At 43.3% G+C, this 17,764-nt stretch overlaps 2 protein-coding genes across 2 annotated transcripts in view; one reads left to right on the forward strand and one right to left on the reverse strand.

The window, feature by feature from the left end:
- The window catches only part of LOC308121593 (cell adhesion molecule DSCAML1-like), a gene marked incomplete at its 5' end in the record, with an annotated part of 53,291 nt that extends 49,077 nt beyond the window's left edge, over nt 1-4,214 (forward strand). The window contains 2 exons of the mRNA XM_080482906.1: nt 5-316; nt 2,215-4,214. Of these exons, the coding sequence (XP_080339032.1) occupies nt 5-316; nt 2,215-2,648 (746 nt within the window). The 3' untranslated portion in view covers nt 2,649-4,214. The remainder of the gene's footprint in view (nt 1-4; nt 317-2,214) is intronic.
- A 3,068-nt stretch (nt 4,215-7,282) lies between these two features.
- arhgap35b (Rho GTPase activating protein 35b) lies at nt 7,283-15,339 on the reverse strand (the record flags this gene model as incomplete). The annotated part of the gene is made up of 6 exons (XM_080482909.1): nt 7,283-10,160; nt 10,283-10,388; nt 10,587-10,718; nt 10,906-10,983; nt 11,273-11,414; nt 11,623-15,339. The coding sequence occupies 6 exons, from the start codon at nt 15,337-15,339 to the stop codon at nt 9,749-9,751; spliced, it is 4,587 nt and encodes a 1,528-aa protein (XP_080339035.1). The 3' UTR covers nt 7,283-9,748.
- Between the last annotated feature and the right edge of the window lie 2,425 nt (nt 15,340-17,764).

Here is a 17,764-nt window from a genome sequence, read left to right on the forward strand (position 1 = left end):
CCAGATAAAGGTCGGAACAGCATGGTGTCAACAGAGAGCGCCTCGTCCACCTACGAGGAGCTGGCCAGAGCCTACGAGCACGCCAAGCTGGAGGAGCACCTGCAGCACGCCAAGTTCACCATCACGGAATGCTTCATCTCCGACAGCTCGTCTGACCAAATGACCACGGGTACCAATGACCCGGCGGACAGCATGACGTCCCTCAGCACGCCGTCTGAACCGGGCATCTGCCGCTTCACCGCCTCGCCGCCCAAACCGCAGGACTACGACCGCGGTAAAAACGTGGCGGTGCCCATTCCTCACCGCGCCAACAAAAGTGAGTAGAAAAGACGAGGCACCTGTGGAGATGTTTGGAGGTGTGATTTAGCCCTTTGGAGCATTTATGTTCTGTTTGGTTTGTTATGTATTCACTTCATATGTACTTAAAGCTGTAATATTGATTCGTTGCATTTTAAACCAAGAGGAGGAATTTCATCAATCGATCAATCTTTCTTCGAATAGCACCTTTCAGACAACTCACAGTGCTCCTTCAGTGATTGGCAAAACATAAAAATGAAAAATAATTACATCTAAAAAAAAGGCACTTTCAGTAAATGCATATAATGTGCACGTGCATACACAACTATAAACACATCCAAATCAACACAAAAAAACCTCTACTGTGAATTCAAATAGGAAAATACAAAATATACACCCACACACAGAATAAAAATATAAAATGGTGAATTAGTACCCTGCTGTACCACAAGATGACAGTATTCTGATGTCCATGAGCTTTCATATAGAGTTAAACTAAAGGTTTCATTACCGTATTGTACCATGGAAACCCGATCAAAACCCACATAATATCAACAGGCCTAATGGTGCGTTTACACGATGTTCCCGGCAGCACCGTTTGCCCGAAACGTAGTGCGCCGTGGGATTTGGGGGATTTCTGAGGAAGGCGTGGCACGTTTTTCACGTTCTGTTAAGGCTAAATACGGATGAATTATGGCCATTTTGAAAGCACGTTTATGCCTCAAAGGGCCACCAAAAGTGAAGACAATCATTGTATCCTGAGACTTTTCCTGGGTGCATACATACCTCTGGGTTTCTTGTTCGATGGCAGAGCTTGTAGAAGGTGTTCTGTCGTTCATTGCTCAGACTGGAACTAAACTCTCCTCCGGGCCCGGAGTCGGCTTCCTCCCAGACCGTGCGCGCCGTGGTGTAGACCACAGATAGGAGGTTTTGGTCTGTGTTTGTAGACCAGCTTAGTCACTCTGGTTTTCTTGAGGAAAAACGGCCAGGATTTAAAATTCACTTGTGATGCTTGCTCTTATTTTGTAGTGCCAGATACTTTTCACAATTAAACACATCGTGTTGGATTTTTGCACCATAGACACAGTCAGTTGAAGTGAAACACTCGTGTGAGGCTAAAAGTTTCAGGTTTTTCCACTTGGTGTGTTGTCGAAACACTCTACAGTTTGAAGCAAGTATAATTATACTCATACAACTGCAAAGGCAAACTAAACTATGCTGACAGCGACTGTCGTCTTTTTTACCCACCTTTCAGTAAAATTCTTATTTCAAAAACCTGAAAATGATCAAAAATAAAATGTTTATTCTTATATTACCATATAGTTATTTATATTAGATTTTTAGATTTACCAACATATTTCACAACAGTAGAACTAAGAATCTATTGAAGTTTTGCATTTCACAGATCTTATTTAAAGCATCTAGTACAGTTATGTGCATTGTACTGCCAAATGCGGCCCACTGACAACACCTGACTGGCCCTTTGAGCAATCCAAAATAAAATGAAGCTTTGCTTTTAATTTAAAGTAGCAGCTTTGCAGTGTTTGCTCTTTTGGGAAAATCTTAATTTGAAAAATGTTCTCACAATTATCAGACAAGTTGAAGTCTTCAGAGTTGCAGAGCATGAATTAGTTTTTCATCCTTTAGAAAATGAATGGCATGATTGAGTCAAATATCTATTTGCTAACAATCTGAAAGGGCTGAAAACGTTTTTCATTATTTTAGTGGCATTGGACTACCTACAGACACGGTTTCAGGCTGATAAATCTCCTGTCTTTTCTACCTCACACCAAGAATTGAAACCAAAACACTCATTTTATAAAGATTTGGGGAACATTAGTATCTGCTGTAAAAGTGACACATGCAGTCATTTCAATTTCAAATTCATAAAGTCTCCTCGTCCATTGTCTTTCTTAGGTGAATTCTGCAATCTACCCCTCTACATGAAAACGGACCCATTCTTCCGCAAGCAAGGGGAGCTGCATGACCCGTGTCCAGCTGTGCCCCCGCGGGAAGCCTCGATCCGCAGCCTGACGCAGCGGGCATATCACACCCAGGGCCGTCACAAGACTCTAGACCCCGCCAAGCAGCAGGCCCTGACGCTGGGCCACTCTGGGCTGGGCAGCTTGGGTGCCAGCTCGGGCACCGCCACCTTGCCCCAGAGGACTCTCACCATGCCCAGCTCCAACAATGCAGCGACAGCTTCCACTTCCAGCACGGGCAGCAACCCCACCAACAGTAACAAGGTGGGGGGCTCCAGAGACTCGCTGCTCGAGAGCAGCTCCTCTGCACTGGGGAGGTTGCAGAAACAGAGCGTGGGGGCCTACTCCAAATCGTACACGCTGGTGTAGCCCACTCACCGCTCACAGACTTGCACTGCTGTCCCCGTCCTCGGCCAGCCCCACTCTGGCGCTCTTCAGTCTGGGCCAGAACCGGCACACAGCCATCTCTCTCTAAACCCAACTAATGGTGAACTGCCCGGCATCCTGTCTAATTTTCCTTGGGAAAGGCGTCCTCCCAGACAGAGACCCAGCTAACCCTACTTTTCATGTCCGCGTGGGACTCTATAAACAAACTACTAACTCTAACTAACAGTTCCAGCCGGCTGGTGCTCAGCTCCGCGCAGTTTTCGCAGGAGCTGCTCAGCAAAAACAACAGGAAGTGATTTTTGTGGTCATTTGGATATATTGACTAAAACTGAGGAGCCAAATGCTCTGTGTTTATGATGATGAAGACTACAATAGCCAGTATGAAGCTGTGTGGCCATCCTGTCTTTCATACGCACACACATAGTTTGAGTATCATTGTCAATTTGCAAGACTTCCAGTTAAGTTCCCTATTCTTACTCTATCTTTTCGCCCTCTTTGTGTCTTTCAAAGTCCCAAATATTGATTGGCAGAGTCTCTTTTAATAGTGAGTCCAAAAACAAAAAGAAGAAGATTCAGGTTCACCTCCAAGAAGAATAAAATCTCTATCACATTATTGTTCTCCACACATCAACTCTACAGCTGAACAGTTTCCAACTTCTTAAAGAAATCATGACAACCCAAATGAACCAGCTATAATTTCTCACATCACAAATAGAGAATATTTGGTATTATAAAGAATTTACATATATATTTCTATGTAGATATATTATTGACATTTAAATGAAATTATGACAAAGTATGAATTGTATGTACTGACGTGGTATATACAACAATTTAATGTTCATGTCAAATTTTAAGAATGAGACAATCGCTCAATCATGAAATTTTAAAAAGAGAAATTAAAAAAAAAAAAAGTTGGACTAGAGAAAGAAAAATGTTTAGTATATATAAGGGATTATCTGTATGTTGCTGTATGTTGGCCGACTTACAGGAGAGTGCTTCGCATGTGTGTGGAGATAGAGAGAGGAGCCTCTCCTCAAACCGCCGGTCCAGTCGAGAGAAGTGAGAACAAAGCATCCCTGGGTCACGACGGCTACTTGGCCGTTTGTGTTCGGTGGAAACAATCCTGACACAAATCCTTCTGTAATTTTATTTAAGTCTTCTCATGAGGATATAGGCTCTTTTATTAAGACTTTTTTATTAAGCCTGTCGTGAGCCTGAGAGGTTGGTAAATACAATAACATTCAGAAACCAAATCAGTGTCTCAGAGGATTTTCCCCAAAATGAGTTTTGTGCTGGGAGAAGGTTTGCTGCAAAAGGGGGTTCCAGACTTCAGTTACTTTATAGCATCTCTGTTTGTGGCGCAAAAGGTCGAGATCTGACGGCGACAAACAGAAGAAATCATCCCACCAACTTCTCAGCCAGCTGTGCCACTGAGCCAATCATTGCTCTTCAAAGAAATAAAGAAAAGTAGCTGAAGGAAATCCAGTCATGATGTGAATGAAATCAAATACTTTAATGTTGAGAGATGTTATATGTCAGGGAGTTCAGTTTAAAAAAAAAAAAAAAACTTATATAATGTTGACTTGACTGATATCTTTGTTGTTGTTCTGTCTAAAGTACTGTAAATGTCCCACTTTCTTTCTCCCCCTCCCTCTCCATCCACACTCACACAACCTATTGGAATGTCTTTTTCAAGCCATCGCCATGATAGTGTTTTGTGGTTTATGTTTATTTATCCATTTGCTTTCTTTGCTCGTTTGTTTAGGGAGGAGAATTTGTTGGTCTTTTGATTTTGATTTGTAAAATACATCTGCATTTGTTTGGGGGGTGGCGGGGTTGTCAAAATTCTTGGTTCTGGAGGCCAAACGGTACTAAAGCTATGTGGCCAGTGGCTAAAACTAGTTCAGCCAAGTGAAATCAGGGACTCGTAGCTCTTTTGGTCACGCAAACCGCTATTGTATAATGTATATACTGGACTGGAGCCCGTCTGTTAACCTGAATCATTCAGGCTCCCGTCATTTCCCCCCGTTCAGATGAATCAAAGTGGAAAAAAAAATCACCACCCTATTCATACTAGATCCATCATCTCTACCTTTGTCAGTGTTGTTTATAGATTAAGTCTTGTACATAAAACACAGTTTTGTATGAAGAGCTATTTTCGTCAGAATAAATCAGGGGACACATCAGGGTTGAATGCCCCAGTTTCAAAATTGAAATAGTATCAAAATAAGAATATTTTACTTCTGAAATGGGCAAAAACATTTTTCTTTCCCTTTATGTTTTTGATACTAATTTGTTGAATTTTTATTCTTTTTTTAAAAAGTCTTTTGATGTTGTCATTTGTCCTATTTCCTTTTTTTTTTTTTTTTTTTTTTTAATTATCATTATTTTGTATTTTGTTCATCCTCAAGAAAGTCATTGCATGCTTGCTAAAAGGGAAAAACTGAAGGAAAAAAAATGTATGAAAATCAAAAACTAAAAAAAATGTTGAGGGTATCCCAAACATTTGTTTGAGTTGCTTGTTATAGCAATTGCTTGTGTTCAAAGGTACATTTTCTATGAAAAGAAAGCAAAAACTAAAAAGATCATTCTAACACCTTGTGCAATAAAGCTATCTTTCATACGTCACGGCTTCTGTCATTATCAATGGGTTTGTTTGCTCGTCGGTTGAAAGCAGGTAAGAGTTCTGGGGGAGAGGGGAGCTCAGGAGTGAAATAACACTTTCCTGATATCACGGGAGCAGTAACGGGTTGAGATCACACTGAAACAGGTACAAACCTACAGAGCCGGGTTGTGTATAAAACTCCAGAGGGGATTTTAAATTCAGACAGAGAAAGGTCACAAGAGGTAGAAGTGTCTGGAATACAAATATACATATTTATATATATTTGTAAGTTTGAGGTGTGTTTTGAGGTGAAAATGGGGGGGGTAAAACTACAGCTGGTGCCCGTGGCATCTTTACGCATTACTTATAAACATAAACTATAGGGGGGCATGTGGGATGGATTTAGACATATAGAAAGGGCGGAACCCTTCATATCCTCATCGAAGCTCAGCTCCTGCTACTGGAGACGGGCTTTCAATAACATGGATCCTGAAGATGAAGCCTCCAAACAAAGGGACTCTACAGCTTTTGCTCAAGTCAGTGAACGATGTTACATGATCAGATTTAGGGTCACAACCATCCATCCATCTTGTTTTCTGTTTTATCCAAGGTTGCTGGAGCTGGTGACTCTGGATGACACCCTGGAGAGTTCTCCAGTCCATTAGAGAAAGAGAGAGAGACACACACACACGCACGCACGCACGCACACACACACACACACACACACACACACACACACACACACACACACACACTCAAACCTACCTGCATACAACTGTTATCAAGTCTGACGATAAATCCGTCTCTGAAAGAAAAACAATGTGTTGCACAGTTTTCATTTGTAATTATGGTCATCTCTATGCACATATTTTTATGTTTGACTTCAGTAAATACATACAAGTTGTATTTGGGTTTCTTTTTTTTTTTCTTTTTACTATGCGATTACTACTGTATATTGAAAGGACACTAGTTGGCTCTGGTCATCATCACAGAAAAGTGACTTGAAGGTAAATACACCATACATAACACATACACTGGTTTTAATTTCATTCACTCTTAGGGCTGTATGTGGGCCCCAAAAAATATCAAGAATTACCCCTGCCTGACCAAGAGCTACATAGTTTGAAGAACAATCAAGACTGTAAATGTTCCACAAAAGGAGAAAAGGGAGCTAAAGCCTCCCCCGTTTCAGTGCCATGGCAACAAACTACCACAAGATGTCAGAAGAGCTTAAAGAAACCAACCCGGCTCCACAGAGGTTAACAGATACTGTGACGAAAGTCTTCTCCCAAATGAGTGCAGTCACTCATGACGGATATGCTGTGAATAATTGATGTTTTTCAGAGTCACATGCCCGAGTGCTTAAACAGTATAGCTCCTAGTTAATAGAGTGGAGGTATTTCTGCATGCATGTTGTGTAACATTGACAATGTATTATTATTAATATCATTATCATTATTATTATTATCAATCATTATCATATCATTATTATTATTATTATTAAAGAACACTTCATAATATGTATTGTCGAGATGTTACAATACTGAGTATCATCGATATCTCTATGCCTCCCCGTGCTTGTTTGCTAAGCTGTCGATCAGGGTTTCACTAATAACAGGAAGCCACACTCCACTATTGCACTGGTACGACTTTACTGGATAATAACGGCCTCGCATGTTGTCAGATGGCAGCAGTGTGTGGAAAAATAATTCAAACCCTTCCCTCCTCTTCATATTCACACAGCAGTGACACTTCTTCACCAACAAAATGGGATGCTTGATGTTAATTCCTGGGTTTCGACTGTTGTGACAGTATTCGTCTTTCTAACTGCGGCAGTTACTCTGCACATTGTCAAAATAAAAAAAGGGAGCATTTTAAACAATGGTGTTCCATTCTCATTTCAGACCTGTAACATTTTTGAAAAGAGATGGGAAAATGGGAAGAAAAAAAAAAAAAGGAGATCACTGAAGGACACATACACATGCATGACAAGAAGGCTGAGGACAATTTTACAAGATTTAATTTATTAACTATTATACAGTTCACATAAGGCCTTCATCTTCAAACACTATTCTCAGTCAGACCAATTCAATGGTTTGCTCCTGGTGCACAGTACATAAACTTTCACTTTTCAGCTATTTCACTTTAGTATTGGATTTTATTCTCATATACTAATTTCTTGTTTCAAAACAGGAAGAGGCTTTCATCCTTCTCTGTGGTGTTTTTTTTTCTTTCTTTTTTTTTAAATCATGCACTAAACTTAAGTGGCCTTGAACCATTCACAAAAATTGTAAAAATGGACTTTCAATCATTGAAATACACACTAGAAATGTTTTCTACCATTGACTAAAGGGTGGAGTTCTCCAACATACAAATAAACAACCATTATAGAGTAGTATGCACTCACTTTTTGCTCATTGAGCGGCAGATTTGCCAAGGTGGTGTCAGAAGTCAAGTGACGTGGTAACATTATATACTCCCAGGAATCGTGTTATAATGGGGGGGCCAGTTGCTTGGTTGGTTCTGTGCCAGTTTTAATGTTTTACAGCTTCAAGCGTCGAGGAGTCCTCATATCAGCCTGTGCGACACATAAAATGGCCGACTCCCAACAGCATCACAATTCAAAAAGTACCAGTAATTGAATATCCCAAATACAACCAACGAGTTGCCTATCCTGTTCATTGTTGCACTCGAGCCACAGCAGAGCCACAATCCGCCAGAACTTGTATCATGATCCACAATTATTCTTCTCCACTGAAGGGACTGCGATCCCTCTCTGAAGTCTCATGGTTAAAGTTATCAGGCCGTCTAATACCAGTGCTACCACTGAAAATGTGCTGCAAGTGTTCAATGAAAAGAGAGGACAAGATGGCAGCACAAAACTAATCAACTAGAGCAGGTTAACGGGCACGGGTGTCTCCTGAATGTGTCCCCATCCACAAATGTTTCACTTCTACTGGTTCATTGTAATGTATAAGCAGGACTAGTGGTAACAGTGCATTGAGAATACTAAACCTTCTGAGTTAAAGGTCCTTAATATTACATGAATACAAAGAGCTTGGTTTGATAGACAGCCACAGCAACACATCCAGCAACCTATCATGGTTCAAGCGTTTGGTTTCCATGGACACCAGATGATGATGATGTATATTTGTGTTATGGTGTGAACTAGGTTACACATTCAAAATGGCAACGTTTCTCCTTCACTTGACTGAAAACAGGCAAAGTCTCCTCTGATGTGAGTGGCCCAATAAAATTAAACATCCCTAAACATCCATTCGGATCAACCAACAGCTAGAAAGAAGACAAATAAAACAATTTTTCACATGGCTGGATGAAATGAGGGAAAAGAGTGGATCCATGTTTCCCACCAAACTCAAATGAGACCCCTAAATCCACTTAAAAGACTACGTTTTTTACAAAATAAACAACAAACAAAAAAAAAAGAAAAAAGGGTCATGTCACACAAGCCTGCACTGATGCCACACTCAACCACCAAACAAACAATATGGACAATTAATCAATGTGGCATATCTTCTTCATATTTAACACTACACTATCAAAAAGTGCTTCAGATAAGTTTGTGGATACAAAACAAGTTTGATGTAAACAAAGTTTGATCTGCCAGAGCTCTGAAGAGGCAATGGATATGGCTGTTTGAGCTGTGAAATTAAAAACATACAAAACAAAACAGCCCAAAAAAAAAAAAAGAACCTTTTGAGGGGGGGAGAAAAAACCCAACAGTGATCAATAAAGTGCATCCCTGGATGTGTTACCCCAATCCCCTTCCATTCCCGTCCCATGCTGAGCCCTCAAGTAGAGCCAATGAGTGAAACCCAAAAGGCAGACAAAGGAACCTCCATGATGTGGAGCATACTGCTGCCCAAGGGACCAGTCCATAAATCCAGTGGCAGTACTTTCAAGAGGAACAAAAAAAACCTAAAAAAAACTACAGTTTTACACACAATAAAAACATGGTGGCCACAAATTTCTTCCAGCTTGATGTAGAGGTTTCTACTTCTTAGTAGTGTAAGATAAGTGGTTGCTGTTAACAGACGAGAGGCTTGCTGTGACAGTGACCCCTGTCCTCTACTTCTGACCTGACATCCGATTCCAGGCGATCGGAGGCTTAGAGGGCAGAGAGAGCTTGACTGATAATGATATCCTGCCCTGACGCACACAAGAACGAACACAAACAGCAGGTTGGTTTCCGAGACACTTCCTATATCCTGTCTTCATAACCTAGGTTGTCCATGATCAAAAATGTAGCGTGCGAGTGCACCTGTTTAGTGTGTGCGCGCGCGTGTGTGTGTGTGTGTGTGTGTGTGTGTGTGTGTGTGTGTGTGTGTGTGTGTGTGTGTGTGTGTGTGTGTGTGTGTGTGTGTGTGTGTGTGTGTGTGTGTGTGTGTGTGTGTGTGTGTGTGTGTGAGATAAGGTCCAGCATCATCATGGGCACACATGGTTTCATTGTCTCTCACAGTGTCTCTTGTTCGGCGGGGGAATGGTGGGAGTGGGGGTGCTGGTGGAGGGGAGGGAGAAGAGACTGCAGGGGGGACTGTGGGGTGGTGGGCGGGGACTGCTGCAGGGGGCTGAAATGGGGGGTGGTGTGGGGGGGAGAGGAGCGATAGCAAGAGTAGGCAGAGCTCCCGCTGAGGGTGGTGGTGGGTGAGGCAGGCAGGCCCGCCAGGCCTGTGGGGGAGTCGAGGAGGGGCTGGTTGTAGAAGAAGAATGCACACTGGTGGATGAAGGACTCAATGATTGTCTGGTAGGTGCGAGTGGCAGTCAGGGCATCCATAGTGGAGAAGTCTGGCCTCATGAGGGTGGGCCAGAAACAGATGGACAAATTTTCACTGGTCATCAAGTTCAACCTGCTCAGCTGGCTCACCCTGGGAAACACACAAAGGCAATTTATTCAAAAGGGGGAAACAAGAGAAGGGACCAACACATGTAGATTTGTTCACAGTGGCAGATGAATGAATGTGATATAAATAGTAGATGGAGCGCGTACTTGTGTAAGTGGCTCACTACATATTTGAAGACATCATAGTTCTCTCGGGGGAACCTCCTCAGGACATCCTTCATGGTATACAGCCTCTGTTCTCTGTCATTGATTTCTACACACACAGTTTTCCAAGATTAAAACCGACATAGTTTCATCACACAGTAATTCAAAGTTGAAATTATTTGCACTTTGTTCGTACTAAAACGGGCAAGAGAGGAGCAGAACTGCCCAAACTTCCCCCTCTCCTTCAAAAGAAATAATCTTTCCATGTTATAGTAAAGACCCTCCCAGCCCAGCGGTGTTTGCTTACTGAAAGCATCCAATAGGTCCACCTGCAGAGCACAAGGCACCAGGGGCTCAGGCAGCTCAGAGAAGAAGCTTTTGAGGGCTCCAGCCACAGTGTTTATGGAGAAGTCTTTCTCCACCAGGTCTAATCCGTGGTCTACACAAGAAGAATGACAGAGTTGGAGGGATCAAGTGAGAATACAGATTCATCAGGGGCAGCCGTCACGAGGACTGAACAATCAGGAGCACGTCACTTTCCTTTAGTAACTCTCTGTTTATGTTTTGATTATCCAGTCACATAATTACATGTCAAACAGCTGGCTCAAACAAGCGAAGCAACTCACCCTGCTCAAATTGCCTCTGCATGCTTTCCATCTCTGACTTGTTGCCACTTACACGGTACAAACCCTCCGTATTCAGCCCTGAGGGAAAAAGAGTGCAGTAGAGAAAAGGGGGAGGAAGTGGATAGGGTGTCACAGGAGGAAGCAAGCAAAGTAAAAACAGTTCATTAGCCTCTTCGCAAACAGAGATGACAATCCAGATACTGACAGTCACTAAAAGTGTAGGTTTGTGGTTTAATCATCAAAATATCCAAACATTAAAAAGACATTTACATTTTCTAGAAAATATACGAATGTTTAAATGAATTCCTAAAAGTAATTTCTTCGAGCAAAACTTTTATGTAACAAAGCGCCATATGACAAGACTTGCCTGTTGTCTCAATGAAGCGGACACATTTTTCAATGAAGAGCGGGATCGGTCTGTCTGGAGATACAACATTAACCAAGGGGACCCCAAAGTAAGCGCTCTCAACGGGCTTGGGAATAGCTGGACGGTGCTTTGGTCTTGTTTTCTGTGAAAAAGAAAGACATTCAACTCCTGAATAACTGAGACAATTTCACTGATACCAAGTCCAGGGATACTGATTACAATGGGGGGGGGGGGGGGGGGGGGGGGGGGGGGGGGGGGGGGCATTATGAGTTGTTAACATTAAGTAATACTTCCGTTATATCTCAATACATGAAAAAATTATTATTAGAGAAAAATGTTACAATACAAACCTTGGCTGTCCGTCGAAGGCTCTTCAGAATATTTCTCTTCTTTGGATCCTCACTTTCCTCAACAAGGCTTTCGCTTTTCAGGGTTCCAAAGTCATCCTCTTTGGACTTTTGGAGAGCTCCCATCTCATCGTCACTGCCTATGAAACTTGTGCGAAAGCTGCTGAACTTCCCGAGCCTCTTGGAGCGGTCACGGTAAAGGCGAGGCTTCACTCCCACCGCAGAGAATTTCCTCCTCCGCTCCAGAGAGCTGCTGTCTGCTTCGCTGTCTGATCCATTTCCATTGGAGTGCATCCTGTTAGAGTTGCGAATGGTAATGATTTTGCCTTGTGTGCTGTCGTGTGGCACCGAGTAGATGATCTCCTCATTGCTGGGACGGGGTTTTGAAACAGCATCAATGGGTTCAGCATAGTCTGAAGGGTCATAGCCCACATCGCCACCAGGGACCCAGGTGACAGCAGAGGGCAGGGAGCGACGATGACCGAGAGTATCAATATATGGGTTTCGGCTCACCTTCCGGAAGTCAAATGTCACACCCGGCTTCACTCTCACTTGGGGAGGTATTTTGTTATTGAGTTTGTTCTCGAAGTCTCTGATATCAGTTATAACAGAAATGTCACTGGAATCTAAGTCAGGCAGGTTGAAGCCCCCGGTGTGAGATGTGAGTGTGCCGTCATAGTATGGCGGTGATGGCTCAACATCATCCTCTGAATCCAGGTACATGGTGACAGGACTGGGAGAACTGCAGCGTGGGGAGTACACATTTTCATTTGTGCACGCTTCAGCAACATTATCGTACATGTGTGTGGCCTCCACAATGTTGCGCTTCTCTACCACCTCCATCAGAAAAGAATGGAACATTTCTATCCTGTGAAGGCCTCCCACCACTCCCCCGGATCCACAAACCACACTATTGAAACGACCCTCAATCTCATGGGCGAGTTCCTCCCCTTGGATCAGCTGTTCACAGGCATAGTCACTATCAGTGAGCTCAGCCTGGCTATCTCCAACTGCCAACAGTTGAATTGGGATGATGTCTTGAACTTCACACAGGAATGCACACAGAGTCTCGAGGGAGGCTTTTCGGGAGACTGAGTACACAGCTATGTAGCCGTGTACTAACCTGGTCTTCCTCAAAGTGAAGGAGGCGTGGTATGAGAGCAGAGAGAGCTCTATAGCCAGCTTGTGTCCACCAACTGTCTGCTCCAGCAACACAGAGGTTCCACTATTAGACATGGGCCTGCAGTGCTGATGCATTAGGAAGGGGGAAAGGAGCTGCTCAATGTCATACGAGTCTCCGCACATTAAGCACATGACGATGCGAAGGTCTGCCTCTGGGACTGGTTGATGAGGAGAATCTCGGAGGCCAGGAGGCTCGGGGAGGAGAGGTGGTGAGCTGCTACTGAAAGACGTGCTTCTCCTGATGTCGAGAAGGCTCCTCAGCACCTGGTTGATTTGAGTTTCATTCACATTGTGCCCATAGCCCACGCCAGGGGAGGCGGGGTCTAAAAAGCTACACTGCAGTCGTCTTGCTACCTGCTGTCCCTGTGTTATTAAGTTTAAGGCGGTGTCTCCACCAATATCAACATATGATCCTACACCTCTTTTGGTAACTAAAAGCAGTGATGTTGGCAGTTGTGCCAACTGGCTATCCCTTCGACCGAGAGTTGATTCCCTAAGTCGCTCAAGGCTTTCAATCACATAGGAGAGGGACTCCTTTGAATTATACAGACACAGACATCCATGAGGGGTGAATGTTGGTGTGTGGAAGGAATTTACCGGAAGACGTACGTTTCCCTCAATAGGCCGCAGCGTCAGTTCATACATCTTCCCATCTAACACATACCAGTCATCATTTGTGCAGAGAGCTCGAATCTCATTGGAAAATTCTCTGGCCAGGCCATCTTTTCCTAGTATGACCAGGTTGATTCTGTCAGCTTTAGTGTCCCCGAAATGAGCCTTCACGTCAAAAAATGGGTAACATGTGGGGAAACGAGAAACTAAGAGCTGTTCGATCTTAGAGTCGCCACAGTGAGGACTGCTGGGGCAGGTCTCTTTAGTGGGGTGATAGACAAAGTGGATATGTTTCAGTACCAGTGCATCTCTTTCAGCAGGAAGCTTTTGTAAGGCCTTGAACCTCTGTTCCTCTCCCAAAACCTCCTGGATTGCCCCCATCTTCTCCTTACTTGGCTTGGCATCCACTTCAAGCTCATAGAAAAGCTCAGAGTACTCCAGTAACAGCTCCTGGAAGTCTTCTTTAGCACGGTCAATGATCTCCTTCTGATGGCGATTGTACAGGTCCAAATACTCGGGCTCCTCCAGCCACTGGTAGAACTCTTCGTTCATGATGAAGCTGCGAGCCTCCTCCCAAGGTTTACCAGGTGTAACAAAAGGAGAAGATGCCAACTTATGCTTGAACTCCTGCCTCATCTCTGCTCGTCTGCACTCGTTACGCAGATGTTCCAGATGGGCATTGAAAATGTCCTCTGCTTCATCCGTCTCCAGTAAGTCAGAAGGGATTCGCTCATCTTCCATGTTATCGATATGAGATGTATCCTCCCATGGCGAGTCCTCCAGAACCACAAACCAGTGGGCAAAATGCTGCTTAGACTCCAGGACTTTTTGCACTCCAGACCAACTCAGCTGATCGATCTCATCCAGGTCAGGCACCAAAGAACTAAGTGCTAAAGGAAGAGTGCTCAAGTATATTTTGCGACGCCTCTCGATGTGCTCCTGTTTCAAACGGTAGACATGCTGTTGAAAAAGCTTCTTGCATTTGGCAGTTCCCTCCAAGAAGACATATTCCTTGTACTCTGGTGAGGTGTTCATGCGTCGACTGGTGTTTAGCCAGGTCTCATTGTGATTCTTTACTATACGGTTGATTAACCACTCGTAGCGATCCTTGGCAGACGCTATCTGCTGACTCTGAAGCTTCAGAGCTTCAAAATAGGGGATGATCTTGGGCTTGCCCCTGCCTTTGTCAATAAGCTGAACCAAAGTCATGAAGGCCAGATCCACATTTATGTTTGAGCGCGCGGATGTCTCAACTACAGGCAGACTCTTTTTTGTGATGGCAAACGTATGTGCATCTTTGATGTAGCGCTCAACTCCTTCATCACATTTGGTGAGGACCAAAACAATGGGCTTTTTAGTCTTGCTAAGCTGGCCGTATAGGTTTGTGACAAATTTCAGTTGGTCATCGAAGTTGCGGTTCATGCCGCGGCTCACATCAACACAAAGCAGGAATCCATCCACCTGCAGTTTGCCCTCTGGCATTTGTTTTTGCTCAAAATCTTGCTCCAAACCCAGTTGATCCGTACAGAAGTACATGAGCTTTTCCGCTGAGGCCAGCTTTGTTACGGCTGCTCGTTTGATATAGGGCTGCATAGCAGTGCTACGATGTGGCTGAAACGTCTGGTCGTCAATGAATTCGGTTTGCTCCACAACATGCATCCTGCACTCAGGCCCCTCCTCCAGGACCCGTGCCACCTCGCCCCAAAATAGAAAGTGATCATTGTTAACCACACGACCCCCAAAGTCACTGGTGCTTAACACTGACGTGTGATCCAGGTAGAAGTCATCGGCACTTGGTCGCACAAATCTATTACACAAGCAGGACTTGCCGGCCCCACATTGCCCCTTCTCTTTCTCTGTTCCGGACAAACCCACCACAATGAGGTTGTAAATGGGCGATCGTGCATCTTGCTTTTTCGCCATCATAGCCTGCTGCCACTCATCCTGCCATAAACAGGCACTATAGAAAGGAGTTCACTAGAAAGTTTGTCCATACAGTTGCTGATCCACAGGCAAGATCAGATTTCTCATTCGTCTGATGAGCTTCAATAATGATAAAGAGTGCAGTGATATGAGCGGGGAGTTCATTCATTCATTCCTTTTATGAATCAAATCCTGTCAAAAAAAAAAAAAAAAAAAAAAGAATAAAAAATTAGACAAAGAGCAAGCAACAGCAATACATTTTGAACAAAAGAATTAATACTGAGAGAGGAACATTATGGCAAACAACTATGCGAAAAAAATCTGATCAATCCAGAAATTGATAAACTAGTCATAGACATGCTCATCTTCATGTATGTGACCATCAATCTACTTATCCTACTTAATAATTGAAACATCTCTATAATGGAATATGAGAATGACAACAATCAAAAATCAATCTCTATTTCATACTTATTCTCTTTGCCTATTAAACTACAAAAAAAGAATGAGCTCCTCCAACCGCAATCAGAGTGATCCTGAGTATATGAACCTGTCTATGTATTGAAGTTTGTGTAAGATGGACACTTGAGTGGCATCACAGCATGAGTAATATTTCACATTATTAATATCGCCCAACAAGCTGTTATCAAACAGAGTTGTATTATTTGGCACCAGATCTCGCGACCAGCAGAACATATTGAACTCAGAGTTGCAAGTACAGCGATACCAACTTGTCATTATCTCCTGGCAGGCTTGTTATAATGGTCAGAATGGAGAAGACACTGATTCAAATCAGGTAACAAAATGAAATAAAATGAAATAACTGAGATTTTGTTCTGTACTTAAAATTGGCCACATTAACACACTTTCCTGAACTGTTGAAACTGGGCCAGTTTTTTGTGACATTTTGTGCACTTAGGGATACATCTACTTAGGTATTGATATTCTAAAAGGCTTTATAATATATATTTATCTACACTGATTAACGCCATGATAAAGACTCAAAACATTATCCCTGCAAGGAGCATATTGGGAGTGGTGCTCTTCAAAAGACAGTGTCAGCTGATCGGTGAGTGGAGTGACAAGCATTATTAAAATGTTGTAAGCTCCTCAATCTCCATTTTCATCCTATGTGAACACCTTTTCTTCCTCATTGAAACAGCGGCTTGTCTACATCTCCATTGAGAAAATTAATGAAGAACCTATTAACTCCACCACATGTACAATCAATGCCAAATTAAGGGACACTGAACTTGATCACCCCGTTAAGACACCTAACGTTACACTTCCATTCAAACAGCCCTGATTAATGCTTCCATTATCACGGCACTGATGCAATTCTGATATCCAGTCAGCTCATATCTTCAATTCAAGTGCATAATCGACACATCGCAGATTCACACCTATGTACAATAGGATTCTCTGGAGTGAGATTTCCTGCTATAAAGATATGAATTATGGAGTTATAATTAAAATATTAGCCTATCGCACGAAGGTACACATATTAGAAGCAAACCGCTCTGGTGGGGTCAAAAGCAGCAATGGACATTGCACCCAGCTCAGCTGAGAAAGGCCTGATCCCCAAAATAAAGAGACAAGTTCTCTGCAAATATATATATATATATTTAAAAAAAAAAAAAAAAGCAAAACCTCTGCTAATCTAGCGCCATCTAAACATTTCCGCTATAGTGGACAACCCACACACAGCCTGCATACTTGGGCGAGATTGTGTATGTTGTTGTGCAGCGGATTACCAGTGAGTAACATGGGCTTTAAGGGTGCACAGAGAGGGGCTGACCACGCCAGGCCTGCTGCTGTCTACATAATGAAATCGCAGCGCCGGGGTTCTGGGCAGCCTTACCTTCTGCACACACCGACACATTTAAAGGGAAGCTATTTACCCAGCTGTCCAGGGTGTAGACCGCGACACTTTCACGAGGAAATAGCCCATATAGAAGAGGAGGTTATAGAGAGAGAGAGAGAGTGAGTGGAGCATACATACCATCGCAGTTCTCCCTTTCTCCCCCTGCATCTGTCAGGCCAGCCCTTGCCGCAGCCCTCGCCGCCTGATGTGCAACGCAAAAGCCGCAGAATAAGCCGCGGCTCGCAGATATTCACAGATAACGCTGATATCACGGCAGCATGTGCGCTGAGGTCATTCCAATTAAAGATCCACCACCCATGTCTGGATCCCCGTGTTTTGCATGTCTGTGCTCGCAGCAAATTTTAAACACGTTCAGCGGGGAGATCTAAATGCCCCCAACAACAGAACAATCCGATTTTTTTTTTCTTCCTTCTTTTGCTCCCGCAATGCTTTTTTATTTTTCCTCCTGCGTGTGTATATAAATATATATATATATATTTATTTTTTTTCTTAAAAAGAGAGAGAGAGAGAATCTGCTCAGTCGTCCGCTTCTGGCTTCACCAC

Source organism: Lipophrys pholis (genome assembly GCF_963383615.2).
Source record: "Lipophrys pholis genome assembly, chromosome: 16".
Classification (NCBI taxonomy): domain Eukaryota; kingdom Metazoa; phylum Chordata; class Actinopteri; order Blenniiformes; family Blenniidae; genus Lipophrys; species Lipophrys pholis.